We start from the raw sequence: 17920 nt of genomic DNA on the forward strand, positions 1-17920 counted from the left end.
TTGAATTTTAAACTTGTAAAATTCTACGGTTTGAAATTTAAATTATTCAAATTAAACTTTTAATCACAAAATTTAAATTTCAAAACTTGAGGACAAGTTTTAAACTTTTCAAAACATAAGGATCAAATAGCAAATAATACAAATCAACGAATTAGATTTTTTAAATTTGATCTAATCAATATTACTTGCAAGACAATCCACCAATTTAATTCAAATAATCAATTATTATCATATAAGGAAATTATTATTCAATCAAATGGTAATTATCTTTTGTTTGGTCAAGAATATACTCCAATATATCATAAAATTCGGATTTTAACGACCCAAAACAATTAAGGCAAGTATCCTCAAGCAAAACAACAAGAAATCCCGATATTGACTCTTTCTGGCGCTAGAACTCGCCGAGTTCCTCTGTGAACTCCCCAAGTTGGAGCTACTCGCCGACTCCACATCGGAACTCACCGTGTTCACAAGACAGAAGCATAAAAATCAAAATTTTCAAGCAACAAGCAATTAACCAAAGCATCAATTCAATAGAAATCAATCAAATCTCTGATACCACTAATGGGTTTGAGCCATAAGAACTTTCCTATGTGCACATGAAAACCCTAATGCTTGGATCTAGGTTTCTCTAATTGAACATGCAATGTATCCAAGGCTTAAAATTCTAGATCTAGTGTAAACAATTGAATCATATAATATGAAATCAGATCTAAAAGAATACCTTGAGTTGCTTGCTTGAAACTTCTTGTTCTTGGAGCTTAGAGTCACAATTGTCACTCCTCTAATGGCTTACAAACACCAACTAGCAAGAGGATGATCTTGAGAGAGAGAGGAGGTGAGAAATCGGCTCTAAGGTTCTTCCTTGCAAGAGTATGGCCGATTTCCCTCACCCAAGGGGTCTACTTATACTATGAGATACTAGGGTTACACCCTTAACCCTAATTGAATAACTTAGGCCCTAAGCAATCCAAAGATCCTCCTAGATATGAGGCTTGGACGATTTTAAGGTATCCTAACCCTAAAATCCGTCCACCCTAATATCCATAAGGATACATAGCCCAAAACACAACTATCACACATTTGACAGTTCATGCCCCTTTATTCAATTAACCTCTTTAAGTCACCAAATTAATTTTCAATTAATTTATGACTTAAATTAATCAAATTATATTATTATCCCTTTAATATATTATTCTCATAATATATTAATATAATAATATCTCTTCTCTCTTTATAAATCACCCTGTCAAGTTGCTATGGTGAAGGCAACCCAAAAGGACCATGCACAATTAGGTCAAGTACTTACCAAATATAGTTATAGCCTTAGACACTAATCCAATAGCTTCCTCTCCTTCTTTTCGTCATCCTTTTGAAAAGTGTTCCAGGTTTCCTCTTTCGATTTCTCTGAGCTGTAGCTTCCTTGCTAGTTTCGGTTCTTGTTGACAGGGAACTTTTTACGAGCAAACTTCTTTGGGTTTGTAACCATCATTGCATATTAATCACTAGTCAGATCGCATTCTGACATATCCGATTCCTCTTCTTCTTCTGTTACGCTCTTGCCCTTAGAGAAAAGAGCCAAGGATCCCACACCCAAAACTACCTTCGCTTCCTTTGACACCATGCTTTCATGTGATTTGAGGATTCCAACCAGCTTCGCCAGTGAATAGTTTTTAAATTGCTTGTGTGCCTTCACAGTTGAGACCACAGTCATCTATTCAACTCTTAACCCATTCATGAATGTAACATTTTTTTCGATCACTTCCCTTCCAATTCCATGCTTGATCATCTTGCTAAGCAAGTGGTTGAATCGATCGAATGCTTGAATGAGTTTCTCCTCAGGTTTTTGTTCGAAAGCACCGAACTCATAGAGTAATAGAGTTTGAATTGAGTGCTCTAGATCCTCATTAGTGGAATATAATTCTTTTAGCCTATCCCAGATTTCTTTTGTAGTGGTGCAAGGGCTTACTAGACAAAAGGTGTAAGCTTGCAAAGCGAATCTGATCATTCTCATGGCTTTAACGTTACATAGCACCTTGTCTTTCTCATCTTGAGGGATCTTTTCTACGTCTATCAAGAGTTGATTGTACTCCTTTTGAGTCTTGACAGTTCTATTCGTTCCAGAGTGAACAAACGGACCCAATGTTATCGCCTCCCAGATAAGATAGCCATTATCTTCAGATCTAATGATGTAGTCTTTGAAGTGGTACGTCCACACTTCATAATCTTGAGTATAGAGAATGGGAATCCTAGTAGTGGATCCAATGTTGTTGGAGATGTTGATATGATTGGATTGAGAGTCGTCGTGAGACATGATGAGCTTCTTCTAATATCTGCTAGAATCAGACTTGTAAAGATGAACTTAGGGTTTTATCAAACACAAGAGACATCGTCGTCCAGAAGAAGACAACTTCTATATATTCGATAAAAGCGGAAACCCTAAAGGATTCGTCAAATAGAAGAGATGCGTAATAATTACACAGTCTCTTGCTCTGATACCAATTGATGAGAATAATATGCTAATAAGATCGATAGGATCTAAACAGATAATTAATAATAATGAAGCAAGGAACACAAGAATGGATCAAACGATGTCGAATGATTAATATTCAACACCTCAGAAGAGCTCGATTAAGAACTTCGATTGTAGAGGTGTCAAGGGTTACAATGCAGTAATTAATAAGAAGCGTTCCTCTATTAAGGCTATACATGCATGCACTATATATAAGCTAACTATAATAATAATCCATGGTTGGATAGGCCCAAACCAGGTATACAATATAGACTAAAGCATTAGGCCCAATGACACAACTCCCCAACAATAGTCTTTATGTAAGGCCCATTATTGGCCCAATTTACTAAATTGGGCCCAACTTCCTTATTAGGCTTAACCCCATGATCCACTATCACTAAAACTGCCCCAATACAATCAACTCAGAAAGTCCAGCAAGGCTCAAACCTTACTAGCCCAAAAAGTAGCCCAAATCACCAAAAGTCCACAGAAGACATACGTTGGGCATACCCCAATGCTACGTGGGGCGTACGCCAGTCTCGCATTGACTGGAAAACGAGCCATTGACTTAGTACGATGGGCGTACAAAACCTTATGTTGGGCATATGCAGGGTTTCACCAAAACCTTAATAAGTGCTTAATGGCTTAAGCACTTAAGCCCAAACTCCAGATCCATTGACAAAATGTGCCTAGGACTCATAAAGTCTCGAACTTTATCACTTTGGACGTCCAGAAAGCTCTTAATCCAAGGTCTTAATGTAACGACCCATTTTTCACGTCCAAAAATTTCATTTTTCAATTAATAATTGGTAAAATCATTTGCAAATAAACATTGTCTGATCAAACCATTTCATAACATATACTATGTTTGAAAACCAAAACATGTGATCAATCAAAATGTCAGAGTACGAATCCAAGAACAATCCCATGAATGCGGAAAAACAGTGTGTGTGTGTGTATGATGTGCCGCTACCGCGCTAGCTCCTTCCCTTTCGACGAAGAGGTACCTGAAACCAAAACTGTAAGCACAAAGCTTAGTGAGTTCCCCCACTGTACCACATACCATATAACCACATAACATACTTATATTGTCAGACATATCTGGGTGCCCGACCTACCCCTTCGGTCCTCTCAACCGGATACTGACTAGCATATCTGGGTGTTGGCCTCCCCTTCGGTCCTCTCGACCGGATACTGACTAACATATATGAGTGCTGGTCTCCCTCTTCGGTCCTCTCGACCGGATGCTGGGGACTATTTCACCCCCTACTACTACCACATAACACATATCACATAATCTATCTAGCATGGTTGGGCATGACCGCCCCTTTGGCCCTATCGACCGGTAATCTGGGGACTATCTCCCATACTGTCACTAGCATATAAACATAACACAGGTAGTAGCAACCCTAGATGAATATCATAGAGACAATCATCTAACATACAACTCCTACTGGTGGGCTGGCATTGTGGCCGTAGACCCACTGCTACTGGAAGGTAACTCACCTCGAAGTAGTTGCTGATTTGAGCGGGAACTGACTGTCTACTGTTGCTGCTGTTCCGGGGGTCCTCCGGCTATAATTCCCACAAAACGTTCAATCAAACACTGCTAGCCATACTTAGGGTAAAATTACCATTTTACCCTTGACCAGGTCAAAGTCAACTTCCAGTTGACCCGACTCGCCGAGTTGGCTTGCCAACTCGTCGAGTCCCTACCCATTCGATTGTCCTTAATCCCGTCTCTACTCGTCGATTTAGGCATTGAATCGACGAGTTCTCCTTCTAACTGATATCAAAAGTCCTTCATCCTACTCGCCGAGTTGTATGAACAACTCGTCGAGTTCATCTTCATCCGACGAACACTCTATGCTTCGACTCGCCGAGTTGTATGAACAACTCGCCGAGTCTATTCTTGAGGTAGGAAGATTGCCTTGGACTTCCAAATCACTGAGTCCACCCATGACTCACAACTCCACCCAGAAAACACTAAAAAAAAAAGGGAAAACTCGGAGACTCGCGGCTCAACTTGCCGAGTCCGATGAACGACTCGTCGAGTCGTTCACATGCAATTACTATAAACTCAGTTTTTCTTGAATCCAGCTCATGCCATACATAGATCTGGGCTCTTAGGGTAGGTTTTACACGTAAAGTTTCCAACTTTACGTGTACACATGCATAGGATAGGGATTTAAGGCTTAATAAAGGCTAAAATGGTAGATCTAGGTCATTCAAGCATTTACTTCCATAAAGGCCATGGATCTGAGCTTCTGGAGCTCAAACATGCCTAGATCTAGAGGTTAATCAACTCATTATAACTCCCAATCCTTAATCAAGCTTGGAAATGGTTCAATAAGGACTTTAATGGTGCCCTAAGGGACTTTAAGCATAAAAACAGAAGGAAACTGAGTTATACCTCAATGAATCTCTGAAATATCACCAAGATATCGGGCCTCCTTCTTCTCCTCTTAATCTACTCTCCTTCTTCTCTCAAAATCTTCAAGAAATCACACCAAAACACTTCAATCTCACAAGAAGAGGGGTTAGGTCGATATAAGGAGCTCTGAGGGTGAAGGAGTCGGGCTTGGGGCGCATGAGGTTGCTTTAAATAGGGTGCAAACCCTTGAAATTAGGGTTTCATCCAGACAGCGGGGACTCGCCGAGTCGCCAACTTAAGCGTGCTTAATATCCTGGCTCTACTCGGCGAGTCGGGCCTACAACTCACCGAGTCCAAGGCTAAAAATGTAAATTACTTAGATAGGTCCTACGTACCAGGAATCGGGTGCTACACTTAATCCATTAAGACCCTTCTACATCATGCATGGGACATCTTAAGCCATTGGGACCTCATTTTTATCACTTGAGACCTCTTCAAGGTCCAGAAAGGACAACTTATCTCGTCCAAAATGCATCATGCACCATATTTGGGTTTTTAGGACAAGAAATGGTTCCATAATGTTAGAAAGGCTAGATCCATGACTACAAGCATAAAGTTTGAAGCTTTTTACATGTTGGTGCTTCTAGGGCACAACACAACCTCAGATCCACAAGCCAATCTCCTTCTTCAACTATTTGTTGCAATGGCTTCACCTTCCAGAGCTCAAAATACCTACCAAATCACTCTTACACACAAGAACTAGGGTTTGGGAACATTTCTGGAAGATGGGGGCTGAGAAGGAGGAGAGAAAATGAGCCATAAGGATGTTTATATAGCCCCCAACCCGAGATATTAGGGTTTTCATCCTTTATGAGTACGCCCAGCGTACTGGGGCGCGCCCTAGTACGCTCAATGTACCCTTATGTACGCGCAATGTACTCCTCCTGGTCCAAAAATTACAATTTAGCCCTTGGGCTCTTCATGGCTTTACCCTTCCATCCCCATGGACTTAAAATGACAAAACTTGGGATGTTACAACTCTCCCCCACTTAAATTTGATTTCATCCTCGAAATCATTCCTTACCATCCCTGGAACCCGACACCCTGAAGGGAACCTCCGCAACCATAACCTCCGACGACTTTCAAAGGAGACTAAACCCAAATGGGATCTTTTCATTCTAAAGAAGACGATTCTACGATCCCATGCGGCACACAATCCTTTACCACATAAAACCTATAATCTGGAAACCTAGATTCGGTCTGACCCCCTAGCCAACCATTCGAACTATCCATCGCTAGCTCTCTTTCCATAACTGCTAGCAGACTATTCCGCCCTAAGAACCTGAATTCCCTACGACTCACCGTCGGCCCGCACCGGGTATCTTGGCCTACTGCATAGAGCAGGACCGCCTCAGCCCGATCAAGCACAACATTCCATCTAATAGACCATCAGAGAAAGATGTCCACTTAATACTTACGATAACTTACCATGCCAATCCATGCCATCCACCACCTCCATAGAAAACAATCCCACAAGCGGTTACCACCAACAACATACCTAGAACTACCATCCCACCAGTACGACACTCATATCTATCCCATACCATCCTGCGGGTGGGAATACCAATGCCGAGTCCAAATGATCATAGGGTCCGGTCATCCTCGGGATGGAATACAAACATGTCGAATTGATTCAATCATCGAGTTGAAACTCTCAGGGTTTGTTGGCCTACCGCCTCAACCCTACCGCTCCTCTTAAGCCTCCGTGCCTACAACTTTCAGTCGGTCCGCACCAGGTATCTTGGCCTACTGCATTGAGTAGGACCACCTCAACCCTATCCACATATAATGTGTCGTCATAAACGATCAAGAGAAAGATCTAACCCAAACGCGCCCCTACACATGACAAAATAAACAAAATCTCTATGCCCACGACCTATGACTGTAATACCCTTACATGGTCCTCCGCATAGGTCTGGATTGCCTCTGAGCCCACATCACGAGTCTGGTATGCCCACTCCGGCCCTCAGCTCATGATTGGAATGCTCCCGATAACTTATCGACACTGCTGTCGTCACCTCAATTATCCCAACGCTCCACCCTGGAGATTCATACATCCTCTACTTCCCAAAAGGGCCTAATCAAAGTCCTTCCCAACACAAACAAGCATCACAATACTGAAACCTCACTCCACAATATCCACTTGTATAACAAGTTGCTACACCATATCATATATATACTCGGAACCTGATCATATAACTATCTAATCCCACACAATGTCTTCAGCATATTCCATTAGCATGTTCAAAACTAGGGGACCGACCTATCGATTGATATAGAATAGCAGCATGCTCAATACCCACACATAGATCTACAACGCATACAGAGTCTTCGACATGACGGGACTGCCTCACCAGGCCTTCATTCCATCTGGACCACTCTCAAAACCTTCAGCATGTCTGGACCGCCTCTTTGGGCCTTCAGCCTATCTGGACTGTTCTCCGAGCCTTCGGCCTGACCGGTACGCCCCTTCAGCCTTCAGTCTATCTGGACCGCTCTGAACTGTTGAGCATCTCACTGGACCACCCCTTTTGGTGATCCTTCCCATGCAGACTGTTCTCACCCATTTGGGGTTCTGAACTCCTGATTCATTCCGTGGACTCTAACCCTAGCCTAATCCCAGACCTCATGCCGATCGTCCATCCTTTCGAAAATCTATGGTCTATTCCCTGATCCGCGTGCCTACCACTTACGCTAAATAACCCGCATACCCGCTGAATGCACTGTCAAACACTGGCAGCTAACAGAACCCTCAATGGATGATGCTCCATCTGAGAATTTCCAACTCTCCCCCACTTGGGACACTAACTACTACCTATTGGCGGCGAAACCATAACACAAATCAACCGTTCCTACTAGGTATCATCACCCTTAACTATGTAACGATTTACCCCTAGAATGAGCAACTTCCACAGAACAACCTTACCGACATGGATCAACCGAACTTCAAAGAAACCATATCTCAGCTGAAACCTTCTACCTCTTCGTTTCCTAGTTGATCCTCTACCCTAACTCCCCATTCCCAATGCCTTTGGAGACTAACCATCTACAACCCCTCGATACTAAAATCCCCTGACCTTCCTATATTCTAATGATACATGCCGAATGAGGAGGAAATATTTCACAATATAAACATAAACAGTAAGATAAAAGATAGAGACATACCAGCAGCCTTATCTGGTGTTGTCCTGACCTCCTCTGCTGTAAGATGGAAATCACGTCCTTGAGCCCTCGGAGGCTCTGCTCCACCCTGACCCCGCCAATAATCCTCAATGTAGCCGGTGCTGGAGCCTGCACCAGTCTTGCGACAAGCTGTAGACAATTGTCCTTCACGTGACCAACCTGATGGCAGTGATAACAAATCCTAATGTCCTGAACCGGGGCCAAATGGCGGTAATCCCTCGCATAATGCCCCTCCTTTTCGTACATGCGACACGCACCACCAGACTTACAAACTCCTGTATGACCCTTCCCGCACTTCTCACAAGTGCGACCGCCCTGACCCCTAACCCTATAGAATCAGCGGTCTTGGACCGCTTCGGCGTCGGCTGCGACTGCACCGGGGCTTGCCTCTGCTCTCGCAACTGTAACTCAATCTCCAGCTCACACCGCCTAGCGGCCTCCTGTAAGTCCAGCAACGTATCACATCGTTGGGTAGTAACAAATTGGCTAATGTCAGTCTTGAGCATGCTCAGATAATGCGTCATCTGAGCCTGCTCGGAAGCAAACTCCGGGCAGAAAATCGCCCTCTCAATGAACATGCGGGTGATATCAGTTACCGAATTCGTACCCTGTCTCAACTCCAAGAGCTCCTGAGCTAACTGCTCACGCTCGACTCGTGGAATGTAGCGGGAGCAAAACATCTCCTAAACCGATCCCAAGAGACTACATATCTCTACTCATTCAAATAAGACCCCGTCATCAACCTCCACCAGTCTTTCGCCCCGGACCTCAACATGTTCAGGGTACACCTGACCTTCTGGTCGGTCGGGCAGGAACATGTGAAAAAGCACGCCTCGATATCCGACAGCCACCTCATGGCTATAATAGGGTCTTGAATCCCATCAAAAGTCTGGGGCTTCGTATTGTTGAAGTCCCGATACTGGAAGCCCGGACCGGCTCCTCCCCCTGCCGCTGTAGCTGCCGCGGCAGCCATCTCAGCTAGGGTTGCGTATCTGTCATCAAATACTCCATCACAACGGTGTTGATAGACCCAAACAGGTTCGGAATCTGACTCTGGACAATCTTAACCACCTCCTCGCGGATGATCTACCTAACTCGATCCTTTGTCAACACTATACCCTCCTGATCGACAACCTCAGGTGCCGCTGGGGCGTCCTGACCACCCTGTCCCAATCCCGACCCGAATGCAATCACGAAGGTCCGTGTAACCACCATACTGAAAATATACAGAAGATATCAGACAACTCGAACAAACAACGGGGAATCTAACCCCAACCACACCCTAAGGGTTGTGACTTCCTTGCTACGTGTATGGGTCCTGTGCTTTCAGTAGTACGGGCCCATACTACCTTCCACACCTACCCATATTTGTCTCAAGTATCATCACAACACCCTAACAAAATACATAAACATAGCGAGCTCTCCATCCTCAATCCTAGAGGAATGCTAAATATCTCATAACTGGACTACCGGTCCCATACAACTCATGAAACTTCCACCAACCCTGTAGCACTAGAGGATGCTAGCCATACATAACGCTGGACCCCATAGACTTTCGAATATCCAATCCTACCCTAAGCCCCCAATCAGACAAGAACAGAACATAAGGCCAAATCAAACATTCTCAAGCTATAAGATCTTAATTATGTATAACTGTGATGCATACACTAAATAACTACAATAATGATGTCAATCTCATATAAAGGAAAACCTAGGCTAGCAGGCATCATGTAATCAGACAATTTTATCATGCAATTCCTGAAGATCCCTAGCCTAGTATTAGCATGTTGTTCTAACATATCACATAATCAGATAACTGTATGGTATTTTGGGGTCTACTTACTGGCTCCGGCTAATCGTACACTTCGCATCCTCCTTTCTTATTTTGAAAACTATTTAAAAAAATTATTTTGAAAACGTTTTCCTTAGTTTGAGACTGGATTCACACGAATGTTCCTCCATTTCACTCAAACCAAGGCTCTGATTCCAACTTGTAACATTCATAAAATTCGAGCCAATTTAAAACTTTTTAATTTTTGAAAAATACCAAACCACTGGTTTTTTATTTTGGTTTCAGTTTTTCGTTTTTTTAATATATTTTCGGGTTTTTTTTTTATTTCATAGATTTCTACATCAACAAATGTTGCTAGAGTTTAACAAAAATAAATAATTTGCTAAAACATAATACAATAGGAAGTTTGTTCACATTTAGTCATTGAACTTTTTTAGAGGGAAACGAACTTTCGATTTTGTTCACATTTAGTTACTAAACTTTTTTCCATTATCTATTTGTCACTGAGCTATTGAAACTGTTCACATTTTACCTTTATGACCGGTAACATTTTCAATAGTTCAGTGGCAAATAGATAACGAAAAAAAATTTAGTGATTAAATGTGAAAAAAATCGAAAGTTTGTTACCCTTTCAGTCATTATCCCAAACATTAAACTAGTCTTGGCCTAGTGGAAGAGGTGGTGACCCGCAAGGTTATGAGTTTGATGCATAGCAGACTCATTTTCTTCCGAAAGACACCTTCATTTTTCTTTAACAGACTACGTCTAACTTGGTAGCCACATGTTAACATGTGATGAAAATCATACAAATGATGAGATTCTAGTTGACTGACTTATTATAGTACTTTTTTGAAATAGTTAATTTTGTGAAAAATTCATTTATGAAATTAACTGCATTTATTTTAATTAAAAAAATATCAGGACATATATTCAAGTGTAAATTTGATTTTTATGTTAAATTTCACAATTTCATTAATATTTTTTGAAAAAAATAAAACAAACATAAATATTACACGTCTTGTACGCGGTGAAGTTTCTAATTCGCTCTTGTTTTCCGATATCAACAAGAAAAACCTCGCACTCAAAAACAAGAAAAGACCACTCAACATCCCTTATAAAATCCCAACAAACAACCCCTAAACCTCAATTTCTCTTCGGTGACACCAACAACTTGCAATTCAAATCCGATCTTCATCACCATGAGTTATTACAATCAAGGCCAGCCTCCAGTCGGTGCTCCTCCTCCTCAAGGTTTGATCGGAGTTCTCCAATTTCATTACTTCCGTTCTTGTATTCGATCGAATTTAGCTTATCATTCAAGATCTGGTTTCACTGTAATTCACCGATGAGTTTATGAGTCAACGATTTTCTCATGCTCGATAATTGATCATTACAGGTTACCCACCACAAGAAGGATACGCGAAAGACGCCTATCCTCCGCCGGGGTATCCGCCACAGGGGTATCCACAACAGGGGTATCCGCAGCAAGGGTATCCGCAACAACAGTATCCTCCCCAATACGCCCCGCAGTACGCTCAACCTCCTCCTCAGCAGCAGCAGAAACAAAGCAGCGGTTGTCTAGAAGGCTGGTAAGTAATAATTACTCTGATACCCTCTAAGATCGTTGATTCGATTTTGATAGAGTTTAGATCAGATCTAGGTTTCTAGATTTCAAATTTCAAATTTTTAGTCAACCCAGTTGTTAATTTTGACTTTTTCATCTCTAGTCGAGTATAGACTTGTTACGATCTTGTGCTTCAGGCCGATATTTGAGATTTGACTAGAAAGAAAAAAACAGAGCATATGATAAAAAATATTGTGACAAAAGAACAGAAAAGAAATCTGCTTTCTTTTGTTTTGATCAAAAGTACAAAATGGGTGTATAAAGTATAAACTTCATTTTCTTTTTGATCTTCAGTTTCTTATTAACATTTTGGTGTTTTTTTGGGAATAATTTTATCTGATTTTGTATGAATGATTTTATGCAGTTTGGCTGCTCTGTGTTGCTGTTTCTTGCTGGAGGCGTGTTTTTAAAAGAAGGCTTGAATTAGTACATATGAGTTCAAGTTATGAAAACTTTATTCTGGGATTTGGATATTTGTTTTAATTTTGGTAATAACTTTGGATTTGGTGAAAGATTCAAGAATGTAGCTTCATTCTTATGTTCTTGCTTCTTGTTATGACTTTTTTCTCTTGGTGGTTTTTAGGGTTGTAAATTGTGAGAGATTTCATCGGTTTATATGAAAACTATATTATCAAGATCGTGTATATTGTTTGTTATTGTTTTATTCTTGAATAATGACTTGTTATTTGATAATATTTTGTCTGAATTTAATCCGTTTATATGAAAACTATACTATCGAGATCTTGTATAATAATGATTATTAATAACAACTAGGGTTTGGACCGTCCGCGCGTTGCTGCGGAAACTCCAGTATTTTAAAAAATGTAGTTTGACACCGTATATATCATAGAGACGATTAAATCATATAAACTAGAGCACAAAAATATCAAAATAAAATATGGATACAAACAATTGACTTCAAAGTGTATCTTTAAGAAATTAATAAAAAAAGAATTATTAAAAAATTATATAAGGGACCAAAATATAATTTTAAAATATAATAAGGGACCAAATTGTAATGTATAAAATACTAATAATTTAACTTTAAATTTATAAAGGTTGAAAATTATTAAATAAAAATTAATTAAGGGAAAAAATATAAATATATATAAAATTTAAAATTATAAGGATAGAAATTGTTACATCAAAATTAATTTAGAGATACAAAATATAAAAAACAAATCAAAGTAAAGGAAGAAAAATGAAAAAATAATTGAAAGTAAGAAGACTTACTTTATTTTTGTTTAGGATGACAATAGTAAATCTCCTCACAAACCAATTTTGATAATTAATATATATATATATATATATATATATATATATATATATATATATATATAATATAATTAATAAAAATATAAATATAATAAGGAACGAAAGTAGTAACTTATTAAATACTAATAGTTTTATTTTATAATTACCAAGGATTAAAAGTGTTCAATTCAAATTACTCCAGGAAAAGAAAGGTAAATATAAAGATTTGCTATTGTTAGAAACAAAATCTTTATTTTCAAAAAAAGATTTATTTTAGAACTTGTACCATATTATTTCTATATAATAACTTAATCTGAATATAGTTATTTGTGCTTTGGAAATAGTCAAAACCAAATGAACAGTGATACTCCTCACAAACCAATTTTAGTAATTAATATATATATATATATATATATATATATATATATATATATATATATATATATATATATATATATATATATATATATATATATATATATATATATAATCAATAACATTAATAATATTCAAATCTAGTAACAAATGGGATAAGGGAATGTATTGTAAAAAGATGATAAATGTGGTGTAATATTTACTTAGGAGGTAAGGCATCGATAATAGACGACCTGATATTATGACTTTTTATTTTTGTTAAATAAGTTTATCATTAACGCTAAGTAGTTGTTAAAAATATTATTTAATGGTCAATTTGTTTCAAAAGTTTTTAAAAATTAAACAATTCAATTTCATCGATCTAAATTGTTTTATAAAGTCTAACCATTTTATTTGTTGTTTCTAAACATCTTCCCTAATAAATAGATATTTTTTTTGCTAAATATCATATTTTTATTTATTTTGTCACATGTAATTTTGTGGTTATTTTAAATTTTAATTCCACATATCATTTTATTAAATTCCATATAGTATTTTTCATTAATGAACTTTCCTTCTAATTTCAAAATTACTAAATTACAGATTCATTAATTTTCTTTATTTATTTATCTAAATTATTTGTTTAAATTTAAAAAAGAAAAAAAAAACATTTTAATTTTTATAATTCAATATTTTTTCAGTTTTTTTACAAATTCAAACTTTTCAAATGTTTAGAATTTTATATTTAGTTTTTTCTTTTAAATAAACCCATTAATACATGGGTGTTTATTGATATATAAATAAATGACTAAATGTTAATATTTAAATAAACAAATTAGCATTAAAAAACAATATGATAAACTTATCATGTATATGGTCTTATAGAAAAACATATATAATATCATATAATGGTTACGAACTTTAATATTTCATAAATACAATATTATTGAAGATTTAATGAAATAAATAATAAGTATGTAAAACTTAAATTAATTACTAAAATAAAATGGAATATTAATGAGTTAAAGAAATTAAAATATATAAAATACAAAAGTAAAATAACCACGTAATAAATTACTAGTGCAAAACAAAATCATATATTTCGATGGTAATACTAACTATAAATACTAATAAACTCTAAACAACTCTTATTTAATATTCTCTCATTTAAAAAGAAGAAGAAGAAGATTAGAAAAAGAACTGAGAATTTATTATATATAATTACATGTGACAAAAGCTATGTGTGAGTATTGGAATAGGAGAATATTCGGTATTTAAGATTTTCTTGTAATGGGACAGGCCAAAAACAAATATGGCAGTTAATAATTAGGTAATTTAAAATAATAAAAAATTGTTTAAAGTACAAGCCTGAGCTGTTTAGTACACCTGGGAACAGATTGTTCTGCTTTGTTGGCTTCTGCATAGCTGTTTGATTATGATTTATTTTATTAAAAAAATATATTTGAATAAGTAATTAATTATTATTTAAATGCTTTTATTTGTAATTTGGGGTTTAGAGAAACATAATTTTATAGATAATAGTTTTATTGTGGTGTAGAATAAATTAGGGTGATTATGATGAAATAAGCATTTGTTTAGCATTCGTATTTGTATAGAAACCAAAATGTAAACTGAAGTCCAAATTTTAGAAGAAAAAAAGAACATTGCATAAGGTTATTTTTATACAAAAGATATAAAATATATGGAAAGTAATACAAAAGTTAATTTCTTATAATAATATATATCGAATGATGTATTTCTTTAGTGATATTTTTTAATAAATATTTTTAAGTGTCGTTATCTTTTTCAACCATATCTTATAATTCACACATATGGCATAAAAACAACATTTCCTCAGTATTTTTATAAAAACTCATTTTCTTATATTCAAAATGATTTGGACAAAGGACAAAAATCCATCTTTTTCTCTTTCATTTGGCTTTCACATGTAACATGTTCACTTTTGATCACATGTACACCGTTATACAATAAAGTTGACCAGTCCCATTTTTAGTAGAAATCATTTTCTAATTATAGGGATCTTTATTTATTATTATTTTTTTAATTTGATTTTTTTATCGGTTGCTGTTGACTTTCAGTTATATGTTATTTTTGAAACAGAAAAGTTTTGAAAAGCTAAATGAACAAACATTTTTGTACAGTTTTTGTTATTTTTAGTGGCTGTTGCTTCCTTTGTGTTGAATAAACATATTTTTTTTTGTCTAATATGATATTATATGTCTATGTTGCCGTGGCAAAATAGTTTAATATATTAGTAATTAGATATAAGACATCTATACTATACAAATCATTCTTAATAAATAAATAACTTTTTGTCATATGTCACACTCTTATTGATTTGACCACATGTCATTTTGTGATTATTTTTAAATTTTTTTTTTTTACATAACATTTTGTGGTTTTTTTATTTTATTAATTTCCACATAGTATTTAAATGTAATAATTGTAATAAATTTAATAATAAATGCATATCAATTTAATTAATTGAGTTCCTTTTCATTTCAAATTTTCTAAATTAAAGTTTCATTAGTTTTCTTTGTTTATTTATCTAAATTATTTGTTTAATTTAAAAGAAAAACAAACAATTTAATTATAATAATTCAATATTTTTCTATTTTTTTCTTATAAATTCAAACTTCTCCAATGTTTAAAATTTCATATTTTTTTCTTTAAAATAAACTCATGTAATACATGGGTCTTACACCTAGTTTATTAAAAATAAAAGTTTAATGTAAAACTTGAATGACATAATTAGTTGGATGTGTGATATTAATGATTTAAATTTTAATTCTAAGAGATTTGAAATAAGGAAAGAAGTGGTACGTAGAACATTTATTCTGAAATTTAATAAAAAAATTTACCTTATATTTATATATATATATATATATATATATATATATATATATATATATATATATATATATATATATATATAAGGTAAAAATTTTTATTAAATTTCAGAATAAATGTTCTACGTACCACTTCTTTCCTTATTTCAAATATATATATATATATATAAAAGCCCTTAGTAAAATGTGGATTTTAAATTTAAGAAAATGAAAAACACAAGATGACAAATGAAAAAAAAGTTAAAAAAAAGTCTTAGAAAATAGCATGTATCAAGTTCAATGAGAACATTATATTTGAGAAAAATGATTTTTATTTATTATGTTAGATGATTATATTAACAAGCAAATTGTGACGAATGGAAACTATAAACTTATAATATTTTTTATTTAATATCTTTTATTTTCATATTCATTATATATATATATATATATATATATATATATATATATATATATATATATATATATATATATATATATATTGAACGGCGAAATTTTATTTTAAAATCAGCAAGTAGCTAAAAATGAACTATTTCAATAAATTAGAAGCTAAAGCGGGGTTTTGTAACCAAGAAACCCAACAAATTTTAGCTTTTTAATCTAAAAATAAGAACGATCAACAACCTCATAAAAAATAAAAGATTTCCTAGGAATAGCTTTCTCAAAAATGGTGGAATTTATAAAATTCCAAATGCACCAAAAATAGTCATCACCATAGCATCGAAAGCTTTACGCTATTGATACATATTTTTGTCTTAAATGTTGAATGTTTTTTTTTTGTGTGAAATTCAGAAATCAAAAGGTTCATGTTGAAGTCTAATTGTTCAATGCTTTGTTTTTCAAGAAGCGTCAACTATCAAAGGTCTCGAGTCTCCTCGTAACTTATGGCTTCAGTTTCACTCATAATTTATTTTTGGATTTCAAATTTTCTATAAACAACTACTTCCCTAAAGCAATAAGATTGAAGTATGTTTTCAATGAAATTTTGATGCAACCCTAACCCAATTAGATAAGATATTGTGTGTTTTGGGTTAAGCCTCACGACTTTACAAAATGTGTATTGCCAACTAAGGCAAAGATTTCACTAACAAAAATCTTTTATATTTGCGAGTAATGTGTGACAATAAGCATTGGTCACCAACTTCCACCAGTCCTGCACCCCCAAGCAAAGAACATTCATGGCACACCTAACCTTCTGGTTCTCCGAACATGAACACGTGAAGAAACATACCTCCACATCGGATAACCACCTGATAGCCACAATCGGGTCCTTGACCCAATCAAACTCTGGGGGCTTCATTTTACTGAAGTCCCTGTACTAAAATACCCACTCCTCTAGAGTTATAAAGCAGCAACGACTGTTGTGGTTGCGGAAACAACAGCCTCGATGACGGTAGCATAACGCTCGTCAAACATCTCGATCATAGCGGTCTTAAAAGACCAAAAAACCTCGATGATCACCTCCATAATAGCCATGATAACCTGAGTGGTGATCATCTCACGGATCTCCTCATCTATCAATATTGGCCTCTCTGAGCCGCCAGCTCCTGATCCAGAAACTCTATCGATCGACATACTAAAAACAAGCTGGAATACATCAAAAAATCCACAATTCATACTATTACATAATTAAGTAATTACTAAACCCTTAAGGTTTGTGACTTCCTTGCTACGCGTACGAGTCATGTGCTTCCAGTAGTATGGGCCCATACTACCTTCCAAATCTAGACGTATTTGTCTCAAGGGGTTTCCATGGACCACCCATCCATAAGGCCCAACATATTGGATATTCATACATCCTATACATATTCTCTCAAGAGTAGCTAATCCTTCCTTGCACTCTCCTGCTACAATCCATCTCACTCATGAAACTTTCACTAACCTTGCAGCCGCTCGT

At 36.0% G+C, this 17920-nt stretch overlaps 1 protein-coding gene across 1 annotated transcript; it reads left to right on the top strand.

Annotated features, from left to right (window-relative positions):
* Positions 1–10951: 10951 nt before the first annotated feature.
* On the top strand, positions 10952–12180 carry LOC111904230 (cysteine-rich and transmembrane domain-containing protein WIH2). The gene is made up of 3 exons (XM_023900012.2): positions 10952–11172; positions 11318–11510; positions 11910–12180. The coding sequence occupies exons 1-3, from the start codon at positions 11121–11123 to the stop codon at positions 11953–11955; spliced, it is 291 nt and encodes a 96-aa protein (XP_023755780.1). The 5' UTR covers positions 10952–11120; the 3' UTR covers positions 11956–12180.
* The last annotated feature ends 5740 nt before the right edge of the window (positions 12181–17920 follow it).

This window comes from Lactuca sativa, chromosome 7, assembly GCF_002870075.4.
Source record: "Lactuca sativa cultivar Salinas chromosome 7, Lsat_Salinas_v11, whole genome shotgun sequence".
Taxonomy (NCBI): Eukaryota; Viridiplantae; Streptophyta; class Magnoliopsida; order Asterales; family Asteraceae; genus Lactuca; species Lactuca sativa.

Bases quoted from the DNA above. Each gene is read 5' to 3' on its own strand.
- LOC111904230 (XM_023900012.2), top strand. From the start codon at position 11,121: ATGAGTTATTACAATCAAGGCCAGCCTCCAGTCGGTGCTCCTCCTCCT. The intron at 11,173-11,317 runs GTTTGATCGGAG...TGATCATTACAG, and splicing joins CGGTGCTCCTCCTCCTCAAG to GTTACCCACCACAAGAAGGA. The intron at 11,511-11,909 runs GTAAGTAATAAT...GATTTTATGCAG, and splicing joins AGCGGTTGTCTAGAAGGCTG to TTTGGCTGCTCTGTGTTGCT.